The sequence below is a fragment of the Rutilus rutilus genome, assembly GCF_951802725.1.
Source record: "Rutilus rutilus genome assembly, chromosome: 14".
In the NCBI taxonomy this organism is placed as follows: domain Eukaryota; kingdom Metazoa; phylum Chordata; class Actinopteri; order Cypriniformes; family Leuciscidae; genus Rutilus; species Rutilus rutilus.
Genome location: NC_140219.1, coordinates 1,755,001 through 1,769,442, shown reverse-complemented (window position 1 = coordinate 1,769,442; position 14,442 = coordinate 1,755,001). Strand labels below are relative to the sequence as shown.

The 14,442-nt window shown below is 36.0% G+C and overlaps 2 protein-coding genes across 2 annotated transcripts in view; both read left to right on the top strand.

Moving 5' to 3' along the window:
* The first annotated feature begins 846 nt into the window (after positions 1 to 846).
* Positions 847 to 9,275, top strand: LOC311303745 (neuronal acetylcholine receptor subunit alpha-9-II). Its single transcript, XM_084430375.1, has 5 exons — positions 847 to 957; positions 2,976 to 3,130; positions 3,872 to 4,052; positions 4,841 to 5,192; positions 6,698 to 9,275. Exons 1-5 carry the CDS (start codon positions 862 to 864, stop codon positions 7,240 to 7,242), a joined length of 1,329 nt encoding a protein of 442 aa, XP_084286501.1. The 5' UTR covers positions 847 to 861; the 3' UTR covers positions 7,243 to 9,275.
* A 3,235-nt stretch (positions 9,276 to 12,510) lies between these two features.
* The window catches only part of LOC311303552 (putative methyltransferase NSUN7), a 30,243-nt gene continuing 28,311 nt past the window's right edge, over positions 12,511 to 14,442 (top strand). Inside the window, exons 1-2 of the mRNA XM_084430072.1 lie at positions 12,511 to 12,610; positions 14,242 to 14,442. The exon at positions 14,242 to 14,442 is cut by the window's right edge and continues 104 nt beyond it. Coding sequence (XP_084286198.1) covers positions 14,243 to 14,442 — 200 coding nt within the window. The 5' untranslated portion in view covers positions 12,511 to 12,610; position 14,242. The remainder of the gene's footprint in view (positions 12,611 to 14,241) is intronic.

Here is a 14,442-nt window from a genome sequence, read left to right as displayed (position 1 = left end):
AGTAGCCTACAGTATAATAGTGATGTTTTGTTTTCCAGTACAAATGTTAACATTCTAAAATCAAGATTTACTTGAAAATCAAAATGACTTTGTTTGATATTAAGTTTTGTTTTCTGAAAAATGTATTGAAAATTCAGTGAGTTTTTGCTTTTAAAAAAGTGTCAGTGGAGTGTGAAAAATAATAGTTTTCCCTTTGAATGAAGTTTATGTGTGTGTTGTGTTACAGATATTTGTTCATGTTTTAAGCATAAACTTAGTTTATTTTAAAACTTGTCTTTTACTTAAATTGTTATTTAAACATTGTTTAATATCTACATGTTTTAAAATGGCTTTTTCCTTCTTTTTTTCCGTTTAAATATGATATATAATATGTATCATTAAAAATGATACATTTTGTTAGTTGTTTTGTGTTGTGTCTTAAACTTTCAATATATTCTCACATTTATCAGCCATAAATTGGTTTAGAAATCTCAAACTGATCCCAAACGTTGTTACAACCAGCCCCATTACTCTAACAAGAAAACATTAATGTGTTACAATTGTTTTAAAACCTGGTATATATTATGAATATTTGTTGGCTCTTTGACAAAATACTTTTGTTCCATTTTTATCAGCTTAAACACGTTCACAGAACTTTAGCTAACGTTCTTCCAGTAACCTTAATAGAACATTCGTTCAAAGTTATCGGGTCAAAAACATTATTTATACAGTGATTGTTCATGGAGCTTTTTTCTGAAATGTTTTACTACGATGTTTTTTAAATGTTACTACTTGTTTCTGCATGTGTGTGTGTGTGTGTGTGTGTGTTCAGCAGCTCATTGTGCTCAGGGTCGATACGCACACAAACTCTTGAATGATCTGATGGAGAATTATTCCACTGCTCTACGACCGGTGGACGACACTGACAAAACCCTCAACGTCACGCTGCAGGTCACGCTGTCTCAGATCAAGGACATGGTCAGTATCTCTCCGTCAGTTCACTGGTTCATTCTGGGAAAAAAACTAGCCATGACATCACACACTCGTAAAAATAACGGTTCCAAAAGTGAGTTTTCGCAGCTGTCAATCATATGACATCATACACTCATAAAAAATTATAGTTTACAAAAGTGAGTTTTCGCAGCTGTCAATTATGACATCACACACTCGTAAAAATAACGGTTCCAAAAGTGAGTTTTTGCAGTTGTCAATCAATTATGACATCATACACTCGTAAAAAATGAAAGTTCCAAAAGTGAGTTTTTGCAGCTGTCAATCATGTGACATCACACACTCGTAAAAAATGAAAGTTCCAAAAGTGAGTTTTTGCAGCTGTCAATCAATTATGACATCATACACTCGTAAAAAATGAAAGTTCCAAAAGTGAGTTTTTGCAGCTGTCAATCATGTGACATCACACACTCGTAAAAAATGAAAGTTCCAAAAGTGAGTTTTTGCAGCTGTCAATCATGTGACATCATACACTCGTAAAAAATGAAAGTTCCAAAAGTGAGTTTTTGCAGCTGTCAATCATATGGCATCACACACTCGTAAAAAATAACGGTTCCAAAGGTGAGTTTTCGCAGCTGTCAATCATGTGACATCATATACTCGTAAAAAATGAAAGTTCCAAAAGGGAGTTTTCGCAGCTGTCAATCATGTGACATCATATACTCGTAAAAATGAAGGTTCCAAAAGCGAGTTTTCGCAGCTGTCAATCATATGACATCATACATTTGTAAAAAATGAAAGTTCCAAAAATGAGTTTTCGCAGCTGTCAATCATGCAACATCATATACTCGTAAAAAATAACGGTTCCAAAGGTGAGTTTTCTCAGCTGTCAATCATGCAACATCATATACTCGTAAAAAATAACGGTTCCAAAGGTGAGTTTTCTCAGCTGTCAATCATGCAACATCATATACTTGTAAAAAATGAAAGTTCCAAAAGGGAGTTTTCGCAGCTGTCAATCATGTGACATCATATACTCGTAAAAAATGAAAGTTCCAAAAGGGAGTTTTCGCAGCTGTCAATCATGTGACATCATATACTCGTAAAAATGAAAGTTCCAAAAGCGAGTTTTCGCAGCTGTTAATAATATGACATCATACACTCGTAAAAAATAAAAGTTCCAAAAATGAGTTTTCGCAGCTGTCAATCATATGACATCATATACTCGTAAAAATAACGGTTCCAAAAGTGAGTTTTCGCATCTGTCAATCATATGACATCATATACTCGAAAAAATAACGGTTCCAAAAGTGAGTTTTCGCAGCTGTCAATCATATGACATCATACACTTGAAAAAATAACGTTTCCAAAAGGAACTTTCCGTCGCTGTCAGTCATGTGACATCATACACTTAAGTTACCCCTTCTAAACAGGGGTTTTTACAGTGATGAAAAATGTTTGTTTCCCCAAAGAACCTTTCAGTGACCAGTCCTTAAAAGAACCATTTTCCCTAGTCTGAAGAACATTTTTTACAAATGTAAGAATAAAATCTAACCTTTTTCACTCCAAAGAACCCTTTTGTGCAAGGAAAAGGTTCTATACATGTTAAAAGTTCGATGCCATTAAAGAACCTTCAGTTTAAGAGTGCACATGTGATATATATAGCCATCTATAGTCTCTCTCTCAGCCACTCTCTCTTTCTGTCTCTGTGTCTCTAGTTGGCATCTAATATTAACAGCAGTCTGAGCGTCTCTAGTAACATCATTATAGCTAATACTAGACACACAGCAGTGTGTGTGAAAGGAGTAGAGAACGGAAAATGTGCATTTAAATGTTTTTATCCACTGCATATTTCATCACACATTATAATATAATATATGGTTGATCAAACTCAATATCAGCTGTCCATCTCTGTCACCTTCATTTTTTTATATAGTTTTTTTTTTAACAATATAGATAGTTTCAAAGCAGCTTTACAGTGATAATAGGAAATGAATAATGGGAATAATGGGAATAATAGCTGATAGGAAATGACCTCTGTGCAGGACGAGAGGAACCAGGTGTTAATCGCGTACCTGTGGATCAGACAGACGTGGAACGACGCCTACCTGATGTGGAATAAAGACGAGTACGATGGTCTGGAGGTGATTCGCATTCCCAGCAGCCTCGTGTGGAGACCAGACCTGGTGCTGTATAACAAGTACGCCCGTACGTTCATGCACACGTTAGCTTTCCTGTCATTTTCCCCTGTTGACGTCTCTATACAGCTGCAGTATAAGAGCAAAGAACATCTAAAGAACCTTTTTTGCAATGGAAAGATTCCGTGGATGTTAATGGTTCTTCATGGAACCATAAATGCCAATAACATTTATTTTTAAAGAACACCATGCTTTCATCTTCATCTCTCTTCAGTGTGTAATGTTGCAGTTTGATCATGAAAAATCTCTGCAAAGTCACACAGTTCTTCTCTATATCAGTGTCAGTGTTTCTGAACTCCTGAAACGCCTCCATTGTAGTCTTGAGTTTCTTCCGGGAACGAACACGTCACAATATTCCTCATTATAATAATTCATGCGCAGAATAAAGGGGCGGGGCCTGGTTGAGTTAGTTAGTAGTGTGTTAAACTGGCGGTTATGGGAAGGGGCGGGACATTTCCCAAACACACTCGAAGCGCTCGACCAATCACAACACACTGCTCCAGCCGACCAATCAGAGCACAGTGTGCTTTTCAGAAGGAGGAGCTTCATAGAGACAGGAACTAAACAGAGCGTTACTGACAGACTGGGAAAAGAGGAGCTGCAAAAATATGCAAAATAATGTGTTTTTGAACATTCAAGCAGGAAAAATCAAGGCTCTGTAAAAGGGCATAATAGGTCCTCTTTAACTCGAATTCTCTCTCTGTGTGTTTTCCTCTTCTAAACACACACGTGTGCGCTGGCAGGGCGGATGATGATTCCTCCGGGCCGGTGGACACTAATGTGGTGTTGCGGTATAACGGTGAGATCACGTGGGACGCCCCGGCCATCACTAAGAGCTCGTGTGTGGTGGATGTCTCCTACTTCCCCTTCGACAGCCAGCAGTGCAACCTTACCTTTGGCTCATGGACCTACAACGGAAACCAGGTACAAACACCAAACGCAGCTGCCAGGAGGAGAAAGGGAGAAAAGAGAGAGAAAAAGCACATTTTGGTGCTTTTAAATCGTCACGTTTTCTTGAGATTTTTAGATTTTAAGTTTGTTTAGAAAGTCATTTTATAAAATGGGAAAATTTTGGTTAGCAAAGAGCCCACTTCTTTTATGTATATGGTGTTTTCCTAATAAAATAAATAACTGCATAACATATACGCTTCACTTAAAGGTGCATTGTGTAATATTTAGGAGGATCTGTTGACAGAAATGCAATATCATAAACATAACTATGTTTTCAGTGGTGTATTAAGACCTTACATAATGAAGCGTTATGTGTTTATTAGCTGAGAATGAGCATTTCTCTCTACACACACCGCGGGTCCGCTTACATCCACATGTTTCTACGGTGGCCCTGAGCGGACAAATGCGTTTCGTCACTATGTTGTTCTTCGTGCAAAGAAGCTAGCTAAAGTCAGCGGATAAAACACTGACACAGTGATGAACAGGTAACAATAATATTCGCAAAAATATCATTTTACTGAATAATTAAGTAAACATAATTTCTTAATTTATTTTTGTAAAGAAATCTCAGTGCTACTCTCTGCTGTCTCAGACGACGACATCACTTCCGGTCAGCCACCGTAACTTCTGTTGGGTGCTATTCGCAACCTCACCACTAGATGCCGCTAAAAATGACACACTGCACCTTTAAAATATATAATATATAGTGTGACATGCGTTATAAAGTCGTGACTATCTGGTCTCTAATCGGTCTCCTCCAGGTGGACATCGCTATGGGGATGGACAGCGGCGACCTCTCGGACTTCGTGGAGAACGTGGAGTGGGAATGTCACGGGATGCCGGCCACGAAGAACGTGATCATGTATGGCTGCTGCTCGGACCCGTATCCCGACATCACCTACACGGTTCTGCTGCAGAGGCGGAGCTCGTTCTACATCTTTAACCTGCTGCTGCCCTGCTTCCTCATCTCATTCCTGGCTCCTCTGGGCTTCTACCTGCCCGCCGACTCGGGAGAGAAGGTTTCGCTGGGCGTGACGGTTCTGCTGGCGCTCACCGTGTTTCAGATGATGGTGGCGGAAAGCATGCCTCCCTCCGAGAGCGTTCCTCTGATCGGTGAGTCTCTGATCTACTGATTAGCTGTTTTAGTGAGGGTCATATTATCATTCATGTAATTATGTTGGCTTGACAGAAACAATGTACTGAAATCCTATTTAAGTTGCTTCTTCTGAGACCAAATTTCAAATAATGTTTTAAATAATGCTAGCGACATGTCAAACATGCTAGAAACATGCTATCAATGTGATAAATCACACTAGCAACACGTTAAACGTGTTAACAATGTTAAATCATGTTAGAAACTTGTTAACAACATGCTAAATTATGTTAGTGACATGCTAAAACATGTTAGCAACATGTTAAATAATGCTAGCAAAATGTTAATTCATGCTAGCAATGTGCTAAATCATAATAGCAACATGTTAAACATGTTAGCAATGAGCCAATTCAAGGTAGCAATATGTTAAATCAAGATAGCAACATGGTAGCAGAATGTTAAAAAATGCTAGCAATGTGCTAAATAATGCCATCAGCGTGCCAATCATGTTAGCAACATGCTAATTAAAGCTGGCACTGTGTTAAATCATACTAGCAACATGTTAGCAATGTTAAATCGTTAACAACATGCTAAATCATGTTAGTGACATTCCAACGTGCTAAATCATGCTAGCAACACGTTAAAACTTTCTGACAATGTGCTAAATCATGTTAGCAACATGTTAAAACAAGCTAGCAATAAATATATGTTATTATAAAGAGATTTTAAAACATGCTTTATATATATCTGTGTCAACAATTAAATTCAAACTTCAAGCTTTTAAAAGTTATTTCAAACTTTCAGGCACATTATGCCAATAAAACAGCCAACTGGCGAAAAACTTTTTACTCGATTTTGACTTCTGATAGTATGCTATTCTGAACACAGCGAATTAGTGTCTGTATCTGAGTGTGAACGTGCTGAGATCAGATAGACAGTGAATATTTCAAAAGACAGCAAGAAAGGGATTGACGCAGAGCTCTGTCTTTCTCCGCTAGGTAAGTACTATGTTAAAGGCTATGTTCTAGGTTAAATCATGCTAGCAGCATGTTAGCAAAATGGTAAAACATGCTAGCAATGTGCTAAATCATGCTAGCAACGCGCTAATCATGTTAACAACATGCTAATTAAAAGATAGCAAGAAAGAGATTGACTTTGAGCTCTGTCTTTCTTCGCTAGGTAAGTACTACGTTAAAGGCTACGTTCTAGGTTAAATCATGTTATCAAATGTTAAAACATGCTAGCAATGTGCTAAATCATGCAAGCAACGCGCTAATCATGTTAGCAACATGCTAATTAAAAGATAGCAAGAAAGAGATTGACTTTGAGCTCTGTCTTCCTTCGCTAGGTAAGTACTATGTTTAAGGCTACGTTCTTAAATCATGCTAGCAACATGTTAGCAAAATGTTAAAACATGCTAGCAATGTGCTAAATCATGCTAGCAAGGCGCTAATCATGTTAGCAACATGCTAATTAAAAGATAGCAAGAAAGAGATTGACTTTGAGCTCTGTCTTCCTTCGCTAGGTAAGTACTACGTAGCGACGATGACTATGATCACAGCGTCCACTTCTCTGACCATCTTCATCATGAACATTCATTTCTGTGGAGCGGAGGCCAAACCGGTGCCGTACTGGGCCAAAGTTCTCATCATCGACTACATGTCCAAGATCTTCTTCGTCTACGAGGTCGGCGAGAGCTGTGCGTCACCGTTCGGAAAGTCGGAAGAATCCGAGCCCTTCATTCGCAAACACAACAAGAACCTCAAAGAGAAACCGAAAGGAGCTCCGCCTCCCTGTTGCCCCGACGACGAGAAGCCGGCCGCATTCCATCTGACCTTTAACCCCTGTGTTTACTGCAGTTGTCGTGGCAACGGCGGAATTCTCGGGTGCGACCCGAAGCTGGTTTGGAATGTTGAGTATATCGCGAACTGCTTCCGCGAGCAAAAGGCCACGTGCCTGAAAGTGGCCGAGTGGAAGAAGATCGCCAAGGTGATGGACCGGTTCTTCATGTGGATATTCTTCATCATGGTCTTCCTCATGAGTATCCTCATTATCGGTAATGCACCTTAACACCATGTCCTAACCAGACGCCTAAACAAACAAATAATTTGTCTGTCCACACTCGACGCGACTGCGAGATGCGTCAAAATCAATCAAAACCCACAGCCAATCAGAACAGCGTGTGGGAGGAGTCTCGCGGCGCCAGAGAGTAATCTCGACGGCACTCGCAAGAAAATGGAAAAGTAGCTACATAATCAATTCACAAATATTACACCATTTAAACATTATTAAATAGGCTACTGAGTTACTAAAACAATCTTTGTCAAAGAATACACTTGTTTGTTCACAATTTGAACGTTCTTGTTTCCATTTGTTTAATTTGAAGATCTGAGGTGAATTATCCACTGTTGCTTTTACAGCTTCAAAGCTGTAGCACTAAATGACATTCAGAGTCACATTACACGCTTTTAACATTAAATAAAGCACATAAACAGCACCTGAGATTATCATCGCCACACTTTGTGTTTGTTGTTCCAGCAGAAAAATAGAAACCGTTTCTAAAATAGAATTGTCGCTGTCGCGGCTGGTTAGGACACACACTCTGATTAACATGGAGAAGAACCTTTTATCGCGCGTCGCGTGTAGTTAGCACACGTGTGTGTTTTCATGTTTTCATAGAACAAGCATTATATCTTCAGTCATTTTGCTTCTTCTCCAGTAAATGTATCTTGATGTAAGAATGTTTGGATATTTGTGCTGGAAAATGAGACAGAAACACTGAGGAAGATCATGATTATTTGCAGTGATTCCCTGAAACTCTTGAGAATGTGATTTAGGTTAAGAAAGACAATACTCTTACAATTATAATTGTGTGTGTGTGTGTGTGTGCGCGAGTGAATGAGTGTGTGTTTGTGAGAGTTTGTGTGTGTGTGCGAGTGTGTGTGTGTGATGGGTAGATTTAAGGGTCTGGGTTTTGCGTCACTCAGGCGACAGAGTGTGTGTGTGAGTGTGAACTTTGAGTCACACCAGTTTGTGTTTTAGACGATCAGACAGAGTAAAGAGGACATTAAAGCCTTTAAACACACACTTACTCACACACACACACTCTGAGAGCTTTAAGGCCAGTTTGAGGGTCAAGAGCTGGTTTTGGTGATCAGGTTATAATGAGGTGACGGCAGGTTTAGGGTTCAGGTTAAGCAGTTGTGATGGGTAGGGTTAGAGATTGCATTGTGCCAATGAATGTCTTCACAAAGATAGATGTACAAGTGTGTGTGTGTGTGTGTGTGTGTGTGTGTGTGTGTGTAAGTTAATCTGCGTATTAATAATGTAGACTATCTTGCCTCTCAATGAGCACATCAGTTATGCCAGTGTTTCTGAAAACAGATCTGTTGTTCATTAGAAGACTGTAACCGTCTACATTACAGGAGTCTCACCCACACACACGCATGCACACACACACACTCACAGACACACACACACACACACACACACACACACACACACACGCATGCACACACACGCATGCACACACACACACATCTATACAAATGAGTGCTTAACTGTCTACATATAGGAGTCTCATACACACACTCACAGACACACACGCACACTTGCACACACTCACAGACACACACACACTTGCACACATACACACTCACAGACACAGAGACACACACACACAGCTATACAAATGAGTGCTTAACTGTCTACATATAGGAGTCTCATACACACACACATAAACACACACAGCTATACAAATGAGTGCTTAACTGTCTACATATAGGAGTGTCATACACACACTCAGACACACATAAACACACACACACACACACACGTATTATGTATTAGATAAACACATGCACAGTTATATGTCACGATCACTGTGGGTCGGACTGATAAATGTACCTTTAATGCATTAATGCACTGTAGAGCATCTGCTAAAACATGTGAAGAAGCGCCTGTGTCACCTGTTGAGTGTGTGTGTGTGTGTGTGTGTGTGTGTGTGTGTATAGAAATGTTTTACATTCATTAATGTTTTATGTTTTGATTTATTTTAGAGTTTGGTCATGAATGCAAAATGTAAATCAGTCAGATTTCTTTATATACAGTTATGTTGTATTAGTCTGCGACTGTCCTGTGTTTAGTGGGACTGTACTGGAAAAATGGACTTTTAATAAATAAATAAATAAAACTGATGTTTGGCTTAAAATGTGATTTGTTGTAAGCAGGTCTGAACATATTGCTCAAAGAAAACATGATCATTTTACTGAAACTAAAGGACTTGCTGTAATATGTGAAGTGTACATCATGTATCATACCATATATTTAACACCTTAGAGTTCTGTTTATGAGATTTAAAATTGTTCTTCCTTCATCGCACTGAGAAACTTTACAAGAGGATGGATGCCTTAAAAAACGTATAACAGGAAAACATATTAGGACCCATCAAACCAGTGTCTGGTTGGTGTTCCCTGGGTGTCCACTAGAGGTGTTTTCCCCACACCGTTACAGCCACTCATGAACTGCATTTCCCATCATCCTGGTCTGTCTTATCATTGATCATTGCACTCCGCTGTTCCCACTCACCTTGTTAGTATCTGTGTGTTTATACCCTGTCTGTTCAGTCATTGTCATGGAGTCCTTGTATAATGTCACCCTGCACTTCTCGTTTGTTTCTCGTTTTGTATGGACTTTGACCTTTTGCCTGCCTGGAGTACGATTATGAATTACCCTTAATAAACTGCACTTGGATCTTACCTGTTTGTGTGCCTCTTGTGTGCCAGGCTCCGGGGAAATATTTAGAGAAAAAATCACACATTTTTATTTTTTGTGAAAATAATATTAAAATCAAGAAAAAAATTAATTAGATTAAAGCAAAAAATAAAATAAATAAATAAATAAATAAATGGAAAAAAAAATTGATACTTTTATTTAAAAAACATACATTAGATTAAAATAAATTGATGAAAATAAATAAACAAAACTTGATTTAAATAAATAAATAAAAAATATATTAGATTAAAATAAATTTATTAAAATAAATGCATTAATAATAAATTAATACTTTAGATTAAAATTAAAATAAAATATTGATTTTAATAAAAATAAATAACTACATAAAACATTTGATTTAGATAAAAAAATAAATGTGATAAAAATAACTAAATAAAAAAAATGTGTTTTAAATAAATAAAAGTAAGAAAAGTAGTGTAAAAATGTAAATAAATAAGAATAAGTTTAAACTAAGTAACTAAATTATTAAATGTATTTAAATAAATTAATTTGATTAAAGCTAAAACATTAATAGATAAATACAAATTGATTAAAATTAATTAATTAATTAATAGATTGGATAAAATAAATTGATTAAAATAAATAAAATTGTATTTAAATAAATAAATTAATAATAAATTAATACATTAGATTAATGTGTTAATTGATTAAATCATTGATTAAAATAAATAAAATTTTATTTTAATTAATTAATTAATAATGAACTAATGCTTTAGATTTAAATAAATATATTAAAATACATATCAATAAAATTTGTCTTTAATAAAAATAAATAACTACATAAAAACATTTGATTTAGATAAATAAAAAATAAATGTGATAAAACTGTCAGGGTTTTAGTGTATTTCTTGGTTTGGTGACAGAGCTCTGACACTCCCGGTTTGTCATGTGTTTGTGTTATAGTCCTGTCTGGTGAGAGTGAGCACATGGCTTGTCATGTATGTTTCCTTGTGCCATGTGCTCTCCTTCCCTAGCCCCTCCCATTTTGTTACCTGATTATTGATTCATTTGTCACACCTGTCCTCCCTCGTTACCCTCTTTTGTTTGCTTCCCTATTTAGTCTCCCAGTGTTTACAGTCCTGTGCTGGTTCACTCCTGTTTCTTGTTCTTGCTACAGTCCAGTTGGAATTCCTTGATGCCTGTCTTGTCCCCTAATAAATACAAATATGTTGATAAAATAAAATAAAAAATACGTATTTCCAACAGTACAGTACTACGGCAATTCGAGAAAAAAAAAAACGTTGTGATGTACTTTAATAGAAAATAAATATTTTACACATTTATAATATACTTTGCCATAGGGGTGTAACAATATATCGTGTCACAATATATCGCAATACAAAAATGCAACAATATGTATCGTGGACAGTGACAATATGTATCGTGGATAGTTCACCCAAAATAAAAATTACTCACTGGTTTTCAGAGTCAGTACTACATTAAACTACAATATATTATGTTGAATATAATGTATAATAATGGGGGAATATTAGTGGGTCCTGATAATGCTTATAAGTCTTATGTTACCAGTAAAAAGTGGCCTACATTATTTTAAATATATCTAGCCAGTGACAGAGTGCAAGCATATTCGTCTAAAATAATTCTGTATTTTCAGGTTCAGAATCATGAATATATTTATTCTGGTGTCACCATTGTCCAAGCCTATTCATTTACACCCACAATGTTATATCAAATTTAGCATTTAATCAACAGTACATTTTTTCTTAAACTTTTATTATATGTCTTGGAGTATCGCAAATTCGCAATAATATCGTATCGTGAGTTCAGTATCGTGATATGTATCGAATCGTGAAATTAGGGTATCGTTACACCCCTACATTGCCATCATACTTGTATTTTTGTTCTATTTCCAGCGCCCCCTAACGTCATATCGTAAATCTAATCTGGTCTCTTTCACCCTGCGTGAAATAAAACTAAAATAAATCAATGACAAGCCAGCAGAGATATGAATTAATATCAAAACCGAGTACAGATGTTTTGTTATTATTATGCATTTGTCTCAGTTGCAGTTCCGATGGTGTCCAGCAGAGAGCGCCAGATCCTCACCGATACCGAACCTCTTTACTAACCGTTAACCTCTACAACAACAGACTATACGTGTTTATAAAGTTACACACTAACTTACACTAGCGTGGCGCTTTCATTTTAATTCATTCATAGTGTGATAACAGATTATATGAACGTTATTTACGGTTTAATATCGTGTGTAGCGAGTTATGAGGGTTTTATCCAAATCTTGAACAGGTAAAATCATAACGCACACGACTTTCAGAGTTTAAATGTGATCGCTTATTGGATTAAACGGTCGATTAAATATAAAGTTACTCATAATGGCACAATGAGTAAACTATTAGCCCTAGTGAGCTTTACAAGTAAGAAAACTTACGTTTGTTTTGCTGGTGAAGTAAGTAAATCCGCTCTCCCTCAGCTCATCGTTCCCGCCTTTGCGCCTCCCGTCGCCATGGAGACGGAATCCTGCCTGCGTCATCATCTGGCAATAAACTTCCAGTTTCAGGCTGTTTTTGTTCGGTAAAGTTTCCTCAGATTCGCAGATTTATTCTTCTGAACACACGCGGATCGTGGCGAGTGTTTTCATAATCACCGCTGGACTGAAGAGTTTCGGGTAAGGATGTTTTTTTGTGTCATAAGTTATTTGTCATATAACGTTACTCAATCAACATCATCCAGTAGGCTAGAATAATACATATTATAACCGTTTTCACTGTTAGTCGGGGAATAAATCATAATCATAATTTAATCAGTGAACAGTTAGGCTAGTCTTGCTAACACAGACATCGAGTATGGATTTGTATTGATTTGTTGTTTTGTATTTAATTTCTCGGCTTTAAAACTTGTTTGTGGGAAATTATTATAGTTATAATATTCTGTCACATCTGAATGAAATTTGCTTGTGTTTTGTTTATGTATTTTATATAAATAAATAATACATTTATACATTAGATTAAAATCAATTTAATAAAAAAATTAATTCATTTTTTTAAATTAAAATAAATAAACAAATAAATAATGAATACATTAGAGTAAAATAAATTGATTAAAATAAATAAAATTTGATTTAATAAAATAAATAAACAAATAAATTAAAATGATCGATTAAAATAATTAAATACAATTAGATTTTAATAAAATAAATAAATAAATACTTTAGATAAAATAAATAAATAAAACTAGATTGAAATAAAATAAACTAATAATAAATTAATACTTTATATGGAAATAAATGGATGAAAATAAATCAATAAAATTTGATTTTAATACAAATAAATAGCTACATAAAAACATTGTGTTTTGTTTATGTATTTTCAATGACGATTACATTGCAACACTTTCCGTTAGAGTGATTCCTTTTGCTAATGTTAGTTAATTATTAATACATTACAGCATTTATTAATCTTAGTTAATTAAAACACAGCTGGTCATTGTTAGTTCATGTCAGCTCAGGACAGGTCCATTAAATAACATTAACAGAAACAACTTTTGATGTTAAGAATATATTATTAAATGTTGAAATTGACACCAACTGAGATAATAAATGTTTTAGGATTATTTTTCGCTGTTAGCTCATCTTAACTAATGTAGTTTACAATAATGCTTATTGTAAAGTGTAAATAAAATATACTACATATTTGGACACTAGCGTCTGAACAATATTTAGCGTTAGATCAAGAGGCTGTATCTATCTCTCTTCATCTTTTTATCAAATGTTTTAATGGTAATGTGTGTTTGTACATCTTTCTTTACAATACAAATGACATTAATTTCATATTTTTTTCAGTGCAGTGACTTGGGTTTCCAAATACTTGAGACCGAAATATTGGAAAGAAAATAAATGGATTAAAATAAAGCAATAAAATTGTATTTAAATACAATGAATACATGAATACTTTAGATTAAAATAGATTAAAATAAATCAATAAAATTACATTTTAATAAAAATAAATAACTACATAAAAACATTATGTGTTTTATGTATTTTAAATGACAATTGCATTGCGACACTTTCCATTAGAGAGATTCCTTTAGGCTGTATCTGTCTCTCTTCATCTTTTTATCAAATGTTTTAATGGTAAAGTGTGTTTGTGCATCTTTCTTTACAATAAAAATGACATATTGTATCAATGCAGTGACTTGCAGACTCAGGTTTCCATTACATTTGAGACTGAAATGATTCTCTGCTCGCATTCAGAGTCTGAACTTTGTATTTATTGGTGGTTTGATTGTTGGTTTGATCAGGATGGTCAGGAAAGGAGCGTCTGCGCAGCGTTCATCCAAACACGGCCCTCAAACCTCGCGTCTCAAGCGTCTCTCTCTGCTGGATCCGGGCTCTCCAGAGCCTCCTCCGCTCCAGATCGACCCGCCGGGTCCTGACGACCGGGTGTACCTGCGCGCGGCGGCCATCTTTCAGAACACACACCTGCAGAAACCCGCGGCTCA